This window comes from Microtus ochrogaster, chromosome 18 (genome assembly GCF_000317375.1).
Source record: "Microtus ochrogaster isolate Prairie Vole_2 chromosome 18, MicOch1.0, whole genome shotgun sequence".
Classification (NCBI taxonomy): domain Eukaryota; kingdom Metazoa; phylum Chordata; class Mammalia; order Rodentia; family Cricetidae; genus Microtus; species Microtus ochrogaster.
In genome coordinates, this window is record NC_022020.1 from 58,648,712 (window position 1) to 58,669,124 (window position 20,413).

The window sequence follows — 20,413 nt, forward strand, 5'->3', positions numbered from 1 at the left end:
CCAGCCAAATGATTGCTGTTTTAAGACACGGTTGTCGTTAGGCTGAAAGAGCAAAAGTTCCCTCAGTCTTTCACGGACTCTTTCAAAGCCAGGAAAGGAACTTATCTAAATCGCTGTCCCTCTAAAGAACCCAAGATTTAAATGTTGTGGAATTCTGCTCCTCAGAGAGGCTGAATAGCAGGTAGCTCACTTCCTTTCCTGGCATCTCTCCAGAAGCTCTTGTGGGCCTCCGAACAACCCTTCCCCACCTGGCTCCTCTCTACCACTTCCTGTCAGCTAGTAGCTGACTCAGCCTCCTGACCTCAGGCGAATTTTATTTAATCAAACACATTTTTTTGCATCATTAAACACATGTTCTGGAGCATAAATAAAAGTAACATGCCTTAAAATATTCTATAGCACAAAAATTTTTTTCTATCCACAGCCAAGCTCTTGATTTCTGCATATTGTGAGTGACAGCTGTCATTTGTTTTCAGAGGGCCAAGCCTCCCAAGGCTCAAAAGGCTGAACAACATCTGAAAAGAATCCAGCGCAGCTACCACAAGTATCACACTACTTTGGCTTCCATTAAGTCCAATGAGCAGGATCGCCTGAGAGTTGACTGGATCCAGCACAATGACCGCAAGTACTTTGACAGTCTTGTGCAATCCAGAGTCAAGGATGCTATGCAAGGCTTTATCATCAACACTGAAGAGCGGCGGAATAAGTAAGGCTCACACACCTGGTAGCACAGGCTGTGAAGCACACCGGAAGCACTCGCTTTTATTTCCTTTGAGCACTGGGGATTAAACCCTGGGTCTCTTCTATGTTGGGCAAGTTTGTTATGTCTCAGCTCACAAGATTAAGATTGTGCATGAAACAATCAAATCAAATGAAGGTCATGGCTGACTTTTATAGTAAAACCAATAACTATTTTTGCTATTATTTTTACTTATTCACTTATTTTATTATTTACTACATTTTGATGGAAAAAGAATATACTGTTTTAGGGTTTGTTTCTTTAACTAGAATCTGTCCACTGTGCTAATTTTGAAGATAAGCATTTCATATTTTATCTGTATATTCGCAAATAAAATATGGCACAAATTGAGGTCTTATTTTGTGGAGAACCACACAGTGTGACCTTTTTTTTTTTTAAACATTATTTATTGGAGGGAGTGAATGTCATTGTGCATATGGAGGTCAGGAGACAACTTTGGGGAGTTGGTTCTTTCCTTCCACTATGTGGGTCTCAGGGTCAAACTCGGATCACCAGACAATTCTCTTTCTATTTTTTCAAAGTGCTTCTGGGGACAAAACTTATGCTCGCAAGGCAAGGGTTTTTCTGAGTTATTTCCTCACCCTTAGTGATCATTTATTTCTTTAAAAATTCATAGACAATAACTCAGAAGAACGAAAGTCAATTGGAATGATAATTTTATGAATACATTATTTAGGTTTTTTTTGTTTGTTTCAGGCTACGTGAACTTTTAGCAGCAGAAGAGAACAATTATTTTGCTGAAATGCAAGCAAAAGGAGAAACCATTGAAGAGAAAAAAGACAGAATGAGAGAGAGAACCAAGTTGTTAAGAGAGAAGAAGGAAAAAGAGAGGCAGGAGTTTGTAGCTGAAAAATTAGAGCAGCAATTCAGGTAATAAATTGGAAGAGCAGACAAACAGGATGTGAACGTGGGGTGGTTAAGGAACTAATGGCAGAGCTGCTGCTGCTAGTCCAGGAAAGGAAGCACAGGCACACATAGTGCCCTTCAGCAATGGTGCTTCTTAGAAGAAAGAGCTTCAAGACCATGGTGGACCCTTGAGGTGGGAGGAGGACTTTAGCCAGAAAATAGCACAGTGTATGGGACTACACTCTGGGGGCCTCACAGGAGATGGGTGATGGGAAGCAGAGGGAGAGGGGATGAGGAGAGGAGAGGGAGAGAGCACACTCCCCATTGGAGCATCTGGGATGGGTGGCAGTTGGGCACAGAGGATCCTCTTCAGAGAAAGCCCCCAGAGCAACCTCAAGAACAGAGGAATTACCAGATTTTGTAACTTTTGAGAAGCTGGTGGAAGTTTTACATCAGTGATTTAGTTCAACATTACCTTCATGACAAAGGGCGTGGGGGAGCCAGACTATATTAAGAACCATCCGAGCACAGGCTGCTTTTTAATTCTCTGTGCACTGGAGGTAGTTGTGGGTAACAGGGCTCAACTTCTTTAGGTTGTACAATCTCCCTTCTTTTAAGAGTGACCACTGTCTTAAAGGGACAGTCCCGCATTCTCACTGGTATATTAAAAAATGATTTAACTTACAGTAAGTTGTAACCTTAGAAGAGTGTACACAGTTGTTGACAGAGGTTTTCTGTCCTGCCCAATCCCGCCGCCATCCAGTCCCAAAGAAACACACATTAATCATAAACTGGTTGGCCTATTAGCTCAGGCTTCTTATTAACTCTTACATCCTCCATTAACCCATAATTCTTGTCTGGGTCAGCCACATGACTTGGTACCTTTTATCAGTGAGGCATTCTCATCTTGCTTCCTCTGCATCCAAGTGATGACTGCAGACTCAGGCTTTCCTCTTCCCAGAATTTTCCTGTTTTGATTGCTCCCCCAATACTTCCTTCCTGCCTACTAGCCAATCAGCATCTTATTAAAGCAATACAAGTGACAAATCTTTACAGGGTAGAAGTACATTGTCCCACAGCACATAGTAATCCAAGCAGATAGGGAAGGAGAGAGTAGGTGTATAGAACTCTAAGATGACTCTAAAGCCATTTCTGACAACTCTGAGGCCATTCCCAAGGCCTCTCAGCCTTAGTGCACCCTCCCCTGGGAACCAAGGACCTAACAACTACACATGCATGTACTGAGATGGTGGGAACTTTCCATCTCCCTGAGTCCTTGTGAGTGTTCTCCAAATAGAGCTCCGTTCCTGGACCTGGGGCAAGATAACCCTTAGAATGTTGCCTCAGTTCCTGATGTGTTGACTCAGTCCCTGAAATAGGGTCACAATGACCCACAGATGTTCCCCCTTACCCCCCTGATCTGGCAACCACTCTCCTGCCCTGGGTCAGTCCAGTAGCCCTTTGAATAAGCCAATCATAATAGTTGAAAAATAACCCCCAGGTTCCCACCCCCTTGTTTCCCCTTCTATTTCTATAAAAATAGCCTGTACCAGCTATTTTGGGTCTTTTGGCTTCTTGAATGCTGAAAGACCCTGTGGTGACAGAATTAAATGCTCTTGCTTTTACATCAACTGCGGTGTGAGAGTGGTCTCTTGGGGCGACTCTTCCTCAGTGACTGGACTTCAGGGTCCAACAGGTGGAGTCAAGGAGAAGCCATGTAGCTGCTGAAAGAGAAAGACTGGTAAACCATGAGCCTCATGGCAAAATATAGAATAATAGAAATGGGTTAATTTAAGATATAAGAGCTAGCTAGCAATTCACCTATGTGATTGACCAAGCAATATTTTAATTAATACAATTTCTGTGTGATTATTTTAGGTCTGGGTGTCAGATAACAAATGAGCAGCCTCTGCCAATAATGTCTGTTTTCTGCGGGGCAGTTTAAGTACCTTGTGGGAGTGGTCTTGAACATTTCTTGGGGGGGGATCATCATTTGACTGGCTTTTTGAGATGTGGTAGGGTTTGGAGAGAGATGGGGGAGGGGGCGTAGGCGAAGCTTCCACCAGAACAGTCCCCATGATTTCTCTTTCTTCCTAGGGCTATAGGTTATATTCTGTAGTTATAGTTTCACTGCCTCTCATATGCCTAAGAGACAGGCACTAAGGGCATTGCTACCATGGGGTTGAGAACTATGTACTGCTTTTGCAGAAGCCCCATGTTCTCTTTGCAGTGCACTGATCTGGTGGCTCACACCATCTGTAAGTCCCACTCCAGAGATCTGATGCCCCCTTTGGAACCCCAATGGCACCTGTACTCACATCACATACTAGCATATAGACAGAAACATATACATATGATTTTTTAAAAAATAATAAAAACATATTTTAAAAATGCTATCATATTTCTCTTTTTCTTTTCTTCCTTCCTTTCTTTCTTTTTTTTTGTTTTTCATGACAGGGTAGCTTTGGAGCCTATCCTGGAACTCACTCTGTAGACCAGGCTGGCCTCTAACTCACAGAGATCTACCTGCCTCTGCCTCTTGAGTGCTGGGATTAAAGGCATGTGTCACCACTGCCCAGCAGCTATTAAATTTCACAGGTTGGTTTCTTCATTTTGGTCTTTTTTTTTTTTATTCGAGTCCTTAAATGTAGTGATTGTCACATGATATGATTATCAGTTTCATATGTCTTTTAATTTTAAGATCTCAGTCTCAGAAGGGATTTGAAAAGTTCAATATTTTTCCTGGAAGGGTTTAAAACATAGCTATTAGCCTTTTAAAAATCTATTTAATAAGTAGACTAATTATTTTTGTTTATGATCATTTTTGCCTGCATGGATGTAAATGTGTGCCTAGTTCCCAAGAAGGCCTTAGAACTGGAGTTACAGACAGCTGTGAGCAGCCATATGGGTGCCAGAATCAAACTAGAGTCCTCTGCAAGAACAACCATTGCTTTAATTGCTGAGTCATCTCTCCAGCCCAAATTCATTAATTTTTCAGAAAAGGTCTAACTTTGTAATCTAGGCTAGCTCAGAACTCATAGTGTAGCACAGGCTGGCCTTGAATTCAAGATATTTCTACCTCAGCCTCCCAAGTGCTAGGACTGCCACACACCTGCCTTCAATAAATATTTTTGAGACTTATGTCAAACTCTTTGATTGGATACTATGTTGATTGACTTAAGGAAAGTGAATGTCAGTTAGGTTCTCAAGTTCCTGAGCATGAATAAGCAAATGGATATCTCCTGTTAAGCTGCGTTCAGGACCAGATGGTCTAGGAGTAAGTTCTCACTTAACTGGTATAATACAAAGGTAATACAAGAGTTCATTTTCACTGCACTTCCAAAGCAGGATGAGAAAACAGCAAAATCAGATTGAGATGTGCTTCAGAGAACCATGAAAACTCTGCCTCTGACAATGGTTCTTTAGAATTTCCATTAACAATACACTGCCCTAATCCTTCCTACTGAGCAGTGGTTCTCAACCTGTGGGTCTCAACCCCTCTGGGGGTTGCACAACCCTTTCATAGGGGTTGCATATCAGATATCCTGCATATCATTTATTCACATTATGATTTCTAACAGTAGAAAAATTACTGTTATGAAGTAGCAACAAGAATAATTTTATGGTTGGGGGTCACCACAGCATGAGACAGAACTAGGAAGGTTGTGAAGCACCGCTCTAGAGGCCGACAGGAAGAGTAAACTGTTCTAGTGAGCAAGGAGCACAGGATGCAGGAACAGCTGGTAGGACTAAATTCAGACCAGGCTGGCCTCGAACTCACAGAGATCTGCCTGCCTCTGCTTTCTGGTACTAAAGGCATGCACCACTACACATCCAAGTTAAACGTTTGATCCAAAGTCACACAGGAGATGGCAGAACAGCTGATTCTGGCTGATCTTAGTGGTCTTCTCTGGAACCTGCCTCCCTCCTCGTGGTTTCTTCACATTTCCTCTGTCCAGGTGGCCTGCGTCTGGGCTGCTCTGACTTCCCTTTCTCCTATGCATTACTGTGTAAATGCATGCCTAGACACAGCACTGTGAAATGCTGGGTTTGCCTTTTTAAATTTCCCTTCCAGGGAACGCTGTGAGGAGCTCCGCAGTAAACTGGTCAGTATCCATGAGAAAAAGGTGATTGAGGAACGGGAGGCACAGATAGCATTCAATGAGGAGCTGAAGAGGCAGAAGCTGGTGGAAGAGCAGATGTACGCAAAGCTCTGGGAGGAAGACAGATTAGCCAAGGAAATGCGAGAAGCTCAAGAAGAGAGGAGACAGAGGGAGCTGGTGGAAAACACACGCCTGGGGCTGGATGCTCAGGTCACTAGCCTGCAGGCGCAAAGGCAGGCAGCCAGGCAGATGAAGGAAGAGGAGGCCCGCTTCCTGGTGAGCCCTTTCATATGCTTGTGATGTGGTGATGGGTTCCATGAATGTAGCAGTTTCCAACTGGCTAATACAGTTTTCTGACTTGGAGCTAGGGGTTGGTCCATTAAGCATATTTCCACTTTGAAGTATCATTGTTTCTTAGCAGTACACTCAAGTCTAGATGTATAGGTGTGCATAGAAGCATATGGCCCGGGAAGAGTGGGGGCTGGCATGTTGAGCACAGTGGTGAGTGATGAGTATTTGGGGTCAAAGGTCATTTACATTTACTTTTTTTTTTTGGTCATTTTTGGATACACACCTACTTACCGCTTTACAACCACACACACAACAATTCCTGTAAAGCTTTATTTCTGGCTCAGCTTTATTAAAAACCAAGCTCCATTTCTACAATCCCTCTAGATGCAGCTGTGTGTATATATTTCTAAGAAATCCTTTAGGCTCACCAATGTAGATAAATGCTTGCTTTGTGTAGTAAGGAGGGTGCTTGTTGGTTCCCAACTGCTTAGCCCCAAAATAATCATACAGAAACCATATTGTTTAAATCACTGCTTGGCTCATTAGCTTTAACTTCTTATTGGCTAACTCTTACATCTTAATTTAATCCATCTCCATTAATCTGTGCATACCACCAGGTTGTGGCCTACCAGCAAAGTTTCAGCACATCTGTCGCTGGCAGTGGCTCCATGGCTTTTTTCTAACTCCCATGTGGCCAACTAAAATCCACTTAAAACATGAGAGGACTTGAAAAGGAATTTTAGACACAAAAATACAGAGTTTAATACAGCTTCTTGCTGTTTGCTGGTGGCATGCTGCAGCTCCTTTAAGAGAGGTTTTCCTGACTCAGCATTAGCAGGAAAAGAGCTGTGCCATTTTGAAATGCCAGCTTTCTGGCCCTGCTGCCAGTGCAACCTCTGGCTCTTTCAGGAGGCCAAGCATTTGATGGGGCTTGTGAGCAACGTGTTATGGCTTGCGTGGTGACAACAAATGTGTCTAGAAATGGGGCATTTTGTGCATGGCTCTCGGAGACAGCAAGCAGCTCCGCCATGCTAAACTGGGTGGGGCAAGCAGGCAGTGCCATATTTCCCCAGCAGTGGCGCACCTTAATTTTTTAAGGAGCACTTACCATTTTTAGAAACACTCCTAGATAGTAAAGAATTACAGATACACAATAGGACAGATTCAGACATAAAAGACCTCTAAATGGGTCACAGTGTTGGATAAATGTACATAGTCTTGGGAGAAAGAAGAAAAAGAGTATAGAGAGTTATAAAAGGAAATAAAATAGAGTAAAAATAAATAAGCCACATAAAGATGGAACATTCACAGAGTCTGGATTATGTATATTGTGTCTTCTTTGAATTTTTTGACTGTGAAGGAGCTAAGTACAGAAAGACATTTCATTGTACATGCTGCTAAGCTAAACCAATGTAAAGGTATCTTGACTTTAATATTTGAGTCTAAGGATATGTTGCTTTGGAAAAGAGGTTCTTCTTTTGTTTCCACAGAGGATGAGAACCTATGGAATCCTTCTAGACTAATGTGGCTTGATGGACCAAGACCCCATGAAAGGTTGCCTTGAATACCCCCCCAAATTATTTCATTCAATAAACAACAAAAAGTAGTGTGGAGAGTACTAAACCCACATTCCCAAATATTGTTTTAAATGTTTCTTTATATTTAAAAGGGGATATGCTATAAAGATTTGAATTGGTATGGATCTTGGTTTATTGATGCAAATTTAAAGTTAATCTTGTTATATGTATAATTCTGCTCTTGATTAATTATGTAATTCATTTAAAAATGTAATGTATAATTAAGAATATAGGTTAATAGAGATATATTTCAGTTAGGTATTCTTCAAATCATTCAGAGACCTTCAGAATATGGTATTTAAATGCTTTAAGAATTTAGAAGTTTTTATGATAATGAGACACAGTTGCTGCTGGCAGCACCAATCTACTTCAAGAAGAAGATGGACAGGCATTTGAAGAGGCTCCTTATGGAGTTGGTTAGCCGTTTGGGCAAGAAACTGTTCTTGCCTGAATTGCTTGATGAACTGGACATGCAGAAAAATGACTACTGAACTTAATTAAAGGTGAGATGGGCCTTCAAGGTTCCTGCTTCCTGAAAAGGTCTGCCAGACATTCTGCAGGACACAGAAAAATGTGACTGAATACTGCCAATATAGGTAGAACTGTCTTTGAAACTTTCTGCTTCGTGGAAAAGTCTACTAGATACTATGGAACTGTAGGCTGAAGATGGATGCCCCAATGGTACAGAAGAAACTTTGGGTGACTGTCGAGGCAGCAAGATGTCTCTGTCAATTCTAGAGTTTAGGAAGTTGCTTACAATACACATCCTGTTTACTTAGGTAATGTTATATCTTTCTGGAATCTTTGATGGAGTTGAAGAATTTATAGTTAGAATTTTTCTTAGTTATGATAAAAGATAAAGTATATGTAATTTTACTATGTCACAATTAAAACCTTCCTTTTTTATTTAAACAGAAAAGGGGAGGTGACATGGGATTCCCCCCTGTATGCTGTGGATATCATTGGTTAATAAAGGAATTTCTTTGGGCCTATAGCAACCTATAGGGGAACAGAGCTAGGCCAGGAAAACTGAACTGAATGCTGGGAGAAAGAAGGGCACAGTTAGAGAGAAGCCATGTAGCCCCACCAGAGCTGGATGGAACTTTAGCTGGTAAGCCACAGCCATGTAGCAATACACATATTAATAGAAATTGGTTAAATTAATGTGTAAGAGTCAGCCAATAAGAAGCTAGAGCTAATGGGCCAAGAAGTGATTTAATTAATTTGATTTCTGTGTGATTATTTTGGTTCTGGGTGGCCAGGACAAACAAACAGCCTCCTTACTACAGCTTGCTTAACTATGCTGATTCATCTTCATTATTCCTCCTTAGGAGCAGAACAATGCACAAATTAAGCTAGAGAATGAACAAGAGAAGCTCCGGAAACGGAAGACAAAATTGGAAACTAGGAACATCTTGAAGAAAGCCTTGGAAGACAAGATAGAGTCCATGCGGCAGGAGTACAAAGAGGAGCAGGACTTGAATATGAAGCTTGTAGGAAGGGCCCTTCAAAACTTGCAAGAGGAGGCAGATAAGAATAAGCAAAAGAAAGTAAGACATTTGTTTAGTGCCTACTAAATGCCAGTCAGGATTGACTGTTGAGTTGACAGTCTATGGGCAGTTACTTTCTCTGTGCTTTGTGGTACAAAGCCCTGAGCTCAGTTTCCAACAGAAAGGAAGGAAGGGAAGGGAGGAAGGGAGGAAGGGAGGTAAGACTATAAAAGATAGCTTTAGTCCCCCAGCAATGCAGGAGCACCCCAGTTTCTCCACATTCTCTTTAGCATTTGATATTGTCATTCTTTTTGTTTTATTATGGCACATGTTGCCAAATAGCTCATATGACTTTAATTTGTATTTCCCTAATGGTTAATGATGTTAAGCAGTGTTTTTACATTCTTATTTGCCCTCGCTTAGTCTCTTAGTGAAATGTTTCTTTCTGGATTATTTAGGTCATTCCTGTTGATATTCCAGTCAACCCCATTGTAGAGTAGCAGTATTCCCATTGAAAGTGTGTTGGTAACTGCTTTAGGAAACTCTTTGAGAAAGAATTTGAATCAATTTACTCAAAAAATGTGCTGTCAAACATTTAAAAAAGATTCAGAGAAGTCTGGGCCCCCTTGTGTCCTTAACAAGCTTTTTAGCAAATTTCATTGAAAGTCCATTCTTGTCTTGTCTATACCTGTATACAATCTACTTCTGAGTCCTTTGAAGTAAATCCCAGACATAATAGTGTATCAGTGAATGCTTACGTATATAGCACCACAAGATTAGGATGGGACCTTTTAGAAGACTGCCTTTTAGGCTGCCCTTGGGGTTATCAAGATGACTCAGCAGGTGAAGGAGTCTAATATCAAACCTGTTGATTTGAGTTCTATCCCCAGGTATAAAGACAGAGCTTGTTATTGAAAGTTGTCCTTTGATCCCCCTCCCCCAACACAAGTGTGCACACACATACACCATGGCACATATGTGTCCACTCAAACACATTACACACTCACATAACAAATAAACTACCATATGTGGTGGTTGGAATATAATCTCATAGGGAGTGACTTGCTTGGGGTGGATATGACCTTGTTCTAGAAGGTGTGTCACTGCAGGGTGATGTGGGATGTCCTTCTGTATATGTGTTGCTTTTATTGGTTAATGAATAAAGCTACTTTGGTCTACAGCCAAGCAGAATATAGCCAGACTGAAAGAGATATAAAGAGAGAGTAGGCAGAGTCAAAGAGACACCATGTAACTGCCGAAGGAGGCAGACCTTGAAGAGCCTTACCAGTAAACCATAAGCCTCATGGTAAAATACAAAATAATATGAATGGGTTAATTTAGATGTAAGAGTTAGTTAATAAGAAACCTGAGATAATAGGCCGAGAAGTATTTTAATTGATATAGTTTCTGTGTGGTTATCTTGGGTCTGGGTGGCCAGGAACAAACAAGCAGCCTCTGCCTACAGTTGGAGAGTACTTTGAGATTTCCTATGCTCAGGATACTTCCTGGTGTGTTAATTGACTTCTTGTTGCCTGCAAGATGTAGAACTCTTAGCTCCAGCTACCACACCACATCTGCCTGCACACTGCCATGCTCCCAGCCATGATGATAATGGGCTGAAGCTCTAAGCCACCACCTCAATTACATGTTTTCTTCATAAGAGTTGCCATGGTCATGATGTCTCTTCACAGCCATAAAAACCCTAAGATACCAAGTATTAAAAATATGAACTTGTTCTTATTGCTGTAACATGAATTGAATTTTATGCTATGTAGGAAGACATGGGGAGAGAACAAAAGATATACAATGACTATCTAATACAGCTACGAATGGAAGAAAAAGCCCAAGAGAAAGAACTAGACAGGATGCTAGAGGAGATAAAGGCAAAGAAGTTGGCTGAGAAGGATCGGGAGCTGGCCCTTGAAAGGGAAGCAAGGAAGCAACTCATGAATGAAGTCATGTGTACAAGAAAACTCCAAGTTCAAGAAAAATGTAAGGAACCATTTTATATTCTTCTTATCTTTTGCCTTTCCTTTTTATAAATTAATTTAGTTAGCATTTAATTCAAAATGATGGGTTTCACTGTGACATTTGATAGACACATGGCATTATATTGTGCTCTCATTTCCCCTCTTCCCACTGTCCCCCTGTACCCTCTTCTCCCATCTCTTATTTTAACAACCAAAATATTTAAAGTATGTAACCATGAAATACCATGAATGTTGCAATTACTAAGACCCCTGCTTTTTCAATTCTTGTCTAATTAGAACTGCAGACATAAATGAATGAGAAACTTCCCATCCTAGCACGTTCACATGCCCAGTTCCAGGGGAGGTGTTCTCAAGGTCGAAGAGTCATGTGTACGCTGAGTGCTGTTCGCCTTGATAATTATAAAAGATGGTGGAAGGCAGACTCCTGCCTCTTCCTCTGCCCTTTCATCTGTCCCTGTTTTCTTTCTGAAGCTGTTTCTCTCCCTCCATCACTTTGCACAGGTCATTTTGTTAACAACCTGTAATGTACTGAACCCTGAGAAATTCTGGGTGTCTGGTAAAGTCAGCTCAAACCGCTCATTCATTCATGGCTATTTGTGTTCCCATTTAAAGTATATCCTTCTCTCCAAGGCTTTAACTATGACTTTTCGGCATTTCTGATGACTGATGGACCAGAAGGGTCTCCATTCAGAGACCATTCTCAAAGTTTGGGGAAGTTTTCTCCCTTTTTTCTCTTAGCAGTTCATAAAACTTCATAAAAACTTCAATTATCCTTAACTCTAGTTTAAGACTTCTAGAATTGCCGGGCGATGGTGGCGCACGCCTTTAATCCCAGCACTCAGGAGGCAGAGGCAGGCGGATCTCTGTGAGTTCGAGACCAGCTTGGTCTACAGAGCTAGTTCCAGGACAGGCTCCAAAGCCACAGAGAAACCCTGTCTCGAAAAACCAAAACAAAAAAAGACTTCTGGAATTACATGTGGGCTGAGTTTCCCCTGTCTCATGGATCTCCCTGGACCAAGTTGCCCTCTACTACTAAGTAACAGATTCTGTTAACTTGTTACAATCCAGACCATACACTTTTCAGATCATGCCTATCTGTAGCTGCATCTTCTTTCTCCCTCCAGCTGATTCTACATACTGTCTTCAGGCTACCACACTCTCAACTTTATGACAGATACACACCAACTAAATGGGCCTGTGTAGAGGCCCAAAAAATCTGAGCCTCTTTCCACCTTGACCAAAGGCCAGAGAGTTGAAACTCACCTCTGTTCCTTCAAGGTTATTGTGTTTCCACCTCAAAAAAAAGGTCCCACCTAGATTTAGATCAGAGAGTTCTGATTTCTCAAGATTATTGTCAACAGATGTGGTTAATATCCAGACCTTGTATTTCAGGAATAGAGAAGTAGGTATTTTCCACCTCAAACAAAAGAAAAGGATTCAACTAAGATTCCAGTTCCCTTAAGAAGATAACATTGGATTCCACCAGGGAGTGGTTTCCTACAAAATGTTTGGTCTAGGGTATGAACATGACTTATTTTGTTCTAGCAACAGAATGTTTAACTATGAACATAGCCTGCAACCTTCAACTGGTCTGTTCATTTCCTTGTTAATGTAGTTTTTTTTATCTTACTCTTACCTCTTAGGGTCGGGGTATTTTAAACAATTGGAAATTAAACATGGGCAACTTCAGTATTCGCTGGAACTCCCCTCCATTACTATTCTATGTTTTCTGATTTATTATCTTTGCATCTTCATACTCTTTACTTATATTTCTATAATCTCCATGGTCCTAACATGGCTAGTGGTATTTTTGTTGAGACTGGTCCCCAACAGGCCTGTCTTCCTTATTCATACTATACTCTCAAGGTCATGTATGCCTTTCTCAAATGCAAGATTCTTTCTACATCCCCCCCTTCTCGACACCTGGGAATCAGAGGCAGTATGACTGCAGGTACGTGCTGTGAATCACTGAAACCTATAAGGGACCCCTCACCACTACAGGGCCCTGAGCACTCCCCAGAGTTCCTGCCATGTTGGTATCTGTCTATCTTTATCAAAATTAATATTTCTTCCTGATGTGGGATTCCCCTCTGTATGCTATGAATACTATTGGTTAATAAAGGACTACTTTGGACCTATAGCAGGGCAGAACTTAGAAAAGCGGGGAAAACTAAACTGAATGCTGGGAGAAGGAAGGCAGATTTAGAGAGAAGCCATGGAGCTACTGCTGGAGATAGATGTGTTGAAACTTTGCTGGTAGGCCACAACCTTGTAGTTATGCACAGATGGGTCAAATTATGATGTAAGAGTTACCCAATAAGAAGCTAGACCTAATGGGCCAAGCAGTGATTTAATTAATACAGTTTCTGTGTGATTATTTTGGGGTTGAGCCACCAGAACAACCAAGAGGCCCTCCCTCCAACATCTTCCATTAATCTCTTATACCAGAGGATGACCCAACATAGTGTCCTTCTTGCTCTCTGAATGCAGAGCCTTTCAGTGAGATGCTCCAAGAGTCTCCTGGAGACTATCAATCTTATAGCTTCAGTGCATCTAGATTATAACTCCTTACAGTTTCCCTCTCATGAGCCTTTCATTTGGGAAATGGCTAAACAACCCCATATATACGAGTGTATAAAATGGCCACAGATCCAACATAAACTGATAATATAGCATAAATAAATTTAAAACAATTTTTGATAGATGGATATTTTTACTATTTATTAAAGATAAAAGCAAAATTGCATTCTTTTTTGGTTTTGTTTTTAAAGAAATGGCTATTTCTTTATTTCCCATTGCTATGGTCTGAATGTTTGTGTTCCTCAAACGTTATGTTGAAATCCTACCCCCAAGGTGAAATGTATAGCTATACATATTTTTTCTTTCTTGTTTTTTTTAATATTTTTAAAATTTATTAAGTATATAATATCCTGTCTGTGTGTATGCCTGCAGGCTAGAAGAGGGCCCCAGACCTCATTACAGATGGTTGTGAGCTACCATGTGGTTGCTTGGAATTGAACTCAGGACCTTTGGAAGAGCAGGCAATGCTCTTAACCACTGAGCTATCTCTCCAGCACCCCAAAATTGCATTCTAATGAGATAGATGTGCTTGCTTATTTTACATAAAGAATAAAATCCTGGGGCCTAATCTTGGCTGGATATTTGATAATGCAGGACCGATTGCACATTTAATATTTTTCAGAGTTGACTGGTGTTTTTATTTTATAAACATCAGTACTGAGAATGCAACTTCACATAAACATATAGTTCAAAATGGCAGAATTATGTTGAAGGCTGTTTCAGAAATTGTTGGAAGTTCTGCCATAACCCCAAGTGAAAATTCAATTGCTGATCTTTTAAAATAAAACTTAAGTCAGCAACTCAAACATTAATTGAATAATTAATAATAATAAAACATTCTAATATCATACAATCCAAAGATCTGATACAAACTGAAGAATATTAATGAGAAAGATAATTGAAGATGTTGTTTATTTCGACTACCTGCACAGTTTAGGGACTGTCCTAACTGGGGCAACAGAGGATGAAGAAATTGTAGACACATACAGAAAAACTGGGGTGAGGTGGTCCTGTGCTGTCATGGAGACGCACTGACAGCAGCCGGGAGCCTCACACATTCAATAGGTGTGTTAGCTAATCTGAGTAGAGGGTCTCTGTAGGGAGGCAGTCCCACAATGCAGCTGACACTTTATGCACACACTGGTTTTGGCTGTAGGCCAAGCACTGAATCAAGTCACTCAAATATGGAAAAGCAGCTAAAACCATTAGTGTTGTCTCCCAGATCTCTCTCACTAAACAAAGTTTGTGGTAAAGGAGAGAGTTTATTTTCCCGTAGGTCTCATTGCAACCTAGACTCAAGTTACATTTTGCCACAGACTGGGTATCTTCATCCTCCCTGTTCATATTTCTCAGTGTCAGTGACCAAGGCACCAGGCAGGTCAGGGCCAGCATGCCATGTAAATCAAATTTGCCTCTCTGTTTCCCCAGATCCCAGGGGCACTGTTGGAACTGCAGTTGAGCTCCCCACCCCTAGCTATCTATGGCTGTCTCGGGGGGCGAGGCGTCAATCCTTTGTAAACCGAGGGGCAAAGTGCATAAGGCCAGACACCCTCTGGGACCCTATTTTATTTACAGACTGCAATTTTGTGAGGAAACAGCTTATAAAATCCCATTAAGACACCATAAACCTGAAGTGAAAATGGAAGTATGTTTGGATCCTTCTGCTATGTATCTATCCTTAACTTTTCTCCTATTTTTTCAAATAACCAAATTTTCTATCTTTTCTGGGTCTCCTGAACATAGTCTAAGAACTTATGGAAACATGACATTTTTATTTTCTTGGTTCCTCAAAAACTTCCTTCAAATTCTAAAGATATAATTGCTCATCTCTCAACTCTGCTGCCCCATGTTTGGTACCCAGTGCATAAAAATAAGGTCCCCTTATCTTTAATTGTCATGTGTCTGCATTTCTCAGAAGAGCCTTTCCTCATCTGGCCCAATGCCAAGTCCCCGTAGTCAGGATCCCTATAGGGCACCATTTCTGTGACCGGCATGGTTTAGTGATGAACCTAACTGATAGGGAATGAAGAAATGACAGACACACATATAGAAAAGCTGGCAATGGGTGGGCCATGTGCGGTGACGGAGATGTGCAAACAGCAGCCTGAAAACTCAGCAGGTTTTTGTTGTTGTTTTTTTTTAAATGTATAAGGCCTTTTGTGGAGGCAGGTGAGCTAATCTCAATGGGGGGGAGGGGGCGGTCTTTAGGTAAGCAGTCCTGGGATGCAGTCTTCAGGAAGGAGGAAGCAGGGGTTGGTGATTTCTGTACACACTGGTTTCAGCTAAAGACCAAACTTTCCTCAACACCTGTACTTGGCACACAGGATGGCTTTGCCATCCCTCTTAGCCAGACCAGGGGAAAGCCCTCCGTTCCGGTAAATCCGAGGCATCTGTGCCTTGACATGTCTGTACCTGTGCCAGTGATACACATTCACCTTCGACCTCATCCGATCCCCATGGTCTGCCATAATGAAACCATTTTTGTTTATTTAGGAACGGGAAACTTGGTACATAAACTGCAATTCATAACACACAGTTGCCCCAAATCTAAGCCACAGTGATCCCAGCAGCGTTCATTGGCACTGCGTGGTATAGAATTATGTGCAGGGAAAATCGCATGCTGTGCACTTGGAATCCAGGTGCCAGGAAAGTAGCTGCAACGCCAGCAAACAAATCATTACCTCTTTGAATTTGAATTAAAATTTGATTTTGCATGTTCAGAAACCTTTTAATGTTGTCAGCATTTTCATGACTCTGCATTTAGTTATGTGCCCCAATGTAGAATCGCCACATTCAGCTTAAGAAGCCGAGCATGCACTACCGCATGTGTTTCCTCCTCCGCACTCAGTGCTTGGTCATGGAGTCAAGTGTGTAGCTACTTTGAGGTTTCTGCCTCTGCCAGAAAGAAACAACACAGACTGTGAGAGTGTGTTAGATTTCCACACAAGTGATCTGCGAGCTACAGGAATAGCTCATCCTGGCTTTGCTGATTGAGTCTCCAGTTTAGGAACTATAACAGCAGTCAAAAAATGTTAATTCAGTAATTTCAGTAAGTGAGAAGGAAATGTCTTTGATAAATGTTAAACTTGTTGAAAAACTATGGAAACCTTAAATATCTAGGGTGAGTTAGCAAACAAAACCAACCATAATTCTACTACCCAGGAAATCACAACTATTTACAGCTTTGAAAATTTCTCTTCAACATTTCTATATGTATATAACTTTCTCTAAAAAATCAGAATGAAGCTGGTTGCATTTGTTATTTGTGAACTTCCTTTGTTTCTTCTTTTTTCCCCCCTCCTCCTCTTTTTCCTCCTCCTCTTCTTATTGTGCTGAAGCTCATTATAGGTGGACTTTTCTGTCCCACCAGCCAGCTCCCAAATAATCACATAAAGGCTTATTATTAATTATAAATCCTTGGCTGATAGCTTAGGCTTGTTACTAACTAGGCTTGCAACTTAAATTAACCCATATTTATTAATTTTCATGCTACCATGGGCTCATGGATTGTTAGCTCATTTTCTACACATCCTGCTCCCTCTACATCTGGCTGGCAATACTACCTTTCTCCCCAGGTTTTCTCAGTCTGGATCTCCTGCCTAACCTTTTCCTGCCTAACTATTGACTAGTCAACTCTTTATTAAACCAATGATAGCAACACATCTTCATAGTATACAAAAGGATTATTCCATTTATTCCATAGCAGATCATACTGAAGGTCTCAGGTGTGATAGGCAAAGGCTCTATGGGGGTTTGAATGAAAATTGCCCCATAGGCTCATATGTTTCAATACTTTCTCCCCAGCTGGTGGAACTGTTTGGGAAAGACTAGATGTGGCTTTGTTCAAGGAGCTGTGTGAAAAGTTGACTGATAAGATACAAACCTTAGGCCTACTAATGAAAATTAAAAAAATACTCAGACATAGACAGAGGAATTTAGAGAAGATGAAACTGAAGAGGGGTGCTGGCCCAAGATTATTAGAAAACCAACCTTAGTTTATCCAGCTATAATACAAGAATGACAAGGAGATGTAGCCCATAATCCTTCAACTGGTCTGTTCATCCCTTATATCATGTTAATACAGTTTTTATCTTACTCCTACCTTTTGGAGTCGGAGTATAGAAGCACATGGAAATTAAATCTGGATGGAGGTGCTTGGGCCAGTCCTGGGGGTTGATTTCTGTCCATATGCTCAGGGATATTTGTGCTAATGTGAGAGATAGTTCAGCTCTATCTCAGTATCAGAGAAGGTGATGGCGGCTTTCGGTTCACGGAAAAGGCCTTGTCCCCATCAGTTCTCTGTTGGTAAACACCTTCTGAGCCACCTCCAGCATCTGGGACCTACTGATAGCTTTAATTTTTTTTTAATTTTTGTAACTTTCTTTTCCTAATATCTGGGATCAATTGGGTGACAAAGGAGATCTTTTCAGTAACTGTCTTTAATCCTTCTAAAAGGTCAGGGTTGGGCAGGAGGGAGAATCCATTCTACCCAGGCGGCATGATCCAGCAGCAATTTTCCAACCCAGCTTGGGGCCAGTATTTTACTTTTTTCAGGGAAAGGTAGGTTTTGAGTTTTCCAGTTATATGGACTATTGGTTGAAAAGACATAAATCATGGAAGAGAAAAGTAGAACTTTCTTTTTTTCCTTCCCGTAGGCTGCTTAGAGCTGGTTCAGGAGCACAGGAATACACACCTTGGGGGACCGCTTCACCCTCCCTGTGTGTGTTCTCCTTAAATGTCTACCATTCTGGAAATCTACCAGAACTTCAAAGAAGAGCTAATACCTATACTTCTCAAATTGTTTCACATAGTAGAAACAGAAAGAACATTGCCAAACTCTTTCTATGGAGCCACAGTTACCCTGATACTGAAATCACATAAAGACTCAGCACGAAAGAGAATTATAGACCAATCTTCCTCATGAACATTGATGGAAAAATACTCAATAAAATACTGGCAAATTGAACCCAAGAACACATTAAAAAAAAATCATCCACCATGACCAAAGGAGTACCTTGTCTGTTCCCTGATCAGCAGGTCTGGCCAAGATAGATTTTAATCTCTTGTAAAAAGGCCACTCAAAGATTTTCAGGGCAAAATGTTGAGAAGAAATCCGTGTGGATCACAGTGGATAAGAAACTTTATTCCTGGAGAGAAATGCCTCTCCCTTCTGTTTTTGAGACAGGGTCAGACTGTGTTACCTAGCTGGCCTCAATGTGCTGAGTTCAAGTGATCTTCTTCCACCCATTTCCCTGTACCTTGGTCTGCAGGTGTACAGCCGCATGCCTGGATTGTGCTTCTCTTTTCCTTTGGTTTTAAAAAATAATTTTAATTGTATGTATGTATGTATTGTGTGTATGTGTGTATGCACACATATGCACCATGGCACATGTGGAGTCAGAAGACAACTTGTTGGAGTCAGTTTTCTCTTTCTACCATGTTTTTATCCCAGGGATCCCAAACAATTCTGAAGGCAATATGTCTTTAGTGCCCAGAAAAATATCAGCAAGTCTTGCTTGAAAAAAAATTGTCAAGTAATTCCTCTTGCCTTTCTTAGTGCAACGAAAAGCCAAAGAACAAGAAGAATTAGCTATGCAGCAAGAGCGCATAAATGAAGGCCTGAAAGAACTTAACTGTGAAGAGAGGGAGAATTTTGCCAGGTATGATCTTGTTCATTCTCTTTCTTATCACTTCTTATGTAGAAAAATATTATCTTTAACACAAGGATACCGCACCATTAATCCATATGTTACTGATACTATTTTATATTAATGCCCGACCAGATGAGCATCTGGACTAATAACATTAATTTACAAGAACTTTTTTTTAAAAAAAAGCTAGTAGTGTGAGTTGTATTTCTAGTTCTGTAACACATCGGAGGCAAGATGTCAGTGTGGTTCAGCATGATTCCAGAGCTGCTGTTGGTTCAAACTCTGAGAGTCAGGCCCCAAATAGTATATTTTAGACATATTTAAACACAGTATGATTTGTTAAAAGTTTACTGGTGATACTTAACGAATTCTGTGTGCACAATAAAGCTTAAGACATCAAAATTCTTTGTATAGTACAAGTGATATTTTCAGTAAAGTTGGGTTCTAAATTGACTGAGACAAACAAGCTCATAAGCAGGATGTGGGGTCCAGTGTGGTCTCAGCCATACAGATAGCTCAAAGATCACCAGGCTACTAACCACATCAACCCCTGTGCACAAAACAGATCATACATCTCTCCCTTTGAAGAGACAGCCCTATGTTTAATATCCTGATTCCTCTAGTGTTTATCTGTGAGTATAAGAGCCTCCATGCCTCCCACACAAGGAGAAATGCTTCTTTTCTTCCTCCCTCCCTCCCTTCCTTTTTCTTTCTGTCTTTCTTTTTTTTCTTGTTTTTTTTTTTTTTGAGACTGAGTTTCTCTGTTGACAGAAGTTTCTGTCCTGCCCAGTCCCACAGCCATCCATTCCCAAAGAAACACACAGAGGCCTACATAATTATAAACTTGTTGGCCCATTAACACAGGTTTTTTTTTTTATTAACTAATTCTTACATCTTATATTAACCCATAATTCTTATCTGTGTTAGCCACGTGGAGAATTAGTACCTTTATCAGTGAGGCATTCTCATCTTGCTTCCTCTGTGTCTGGGTGATGACTGCAGACTGAGCCTTTCTTTTTCCCAGAATTCTCCTATTCTGGTTGCCCCACCTATACTTCCTGCCTGGTCACCCTGCCTATACTTCCTGTCTGGCTACTGACCAATTAGTGCTTTATTAATCCAAT

General features: G+C 40.9%; 1 protein-coding gene across 1 annotated transcript in view; it reads left to right on the top strand.

Annotated features, from left to right (window-relative positions):
- The window catches only part of Cfap53 (cilia and flagella associated protein 53), a 32,251-nt gene that overhangs the window by 8,469 nt on the left and 3,369 nt on the right, over positions 1–20,413 (top strand). Inside the window, exons 2-7 of the mRNA XM_005356265.2 lie at positions 477–706; positions 1,457–1,630; positions 5,682–5,985; positions 8,909–9,127; positions 10,843–11,059; positions 19,196–19,298. Coding sequence (XP_005356322.1) covers positions 477–706; positions 1,457–1,630; positions 5,682–5,985; positions 8,909–9,127; positions 10,843–11,059; positions 19,196–19,298 — 1,247 coding nt within the window. The remainder of the gene's footprint in view (positions 1–476; positions 707–1,456; positions 1,631–5,681; positions 5,986–8,908; positions 9,128–10,842; positions 11,060–19,195; positions 19,299–20,413) is intronic.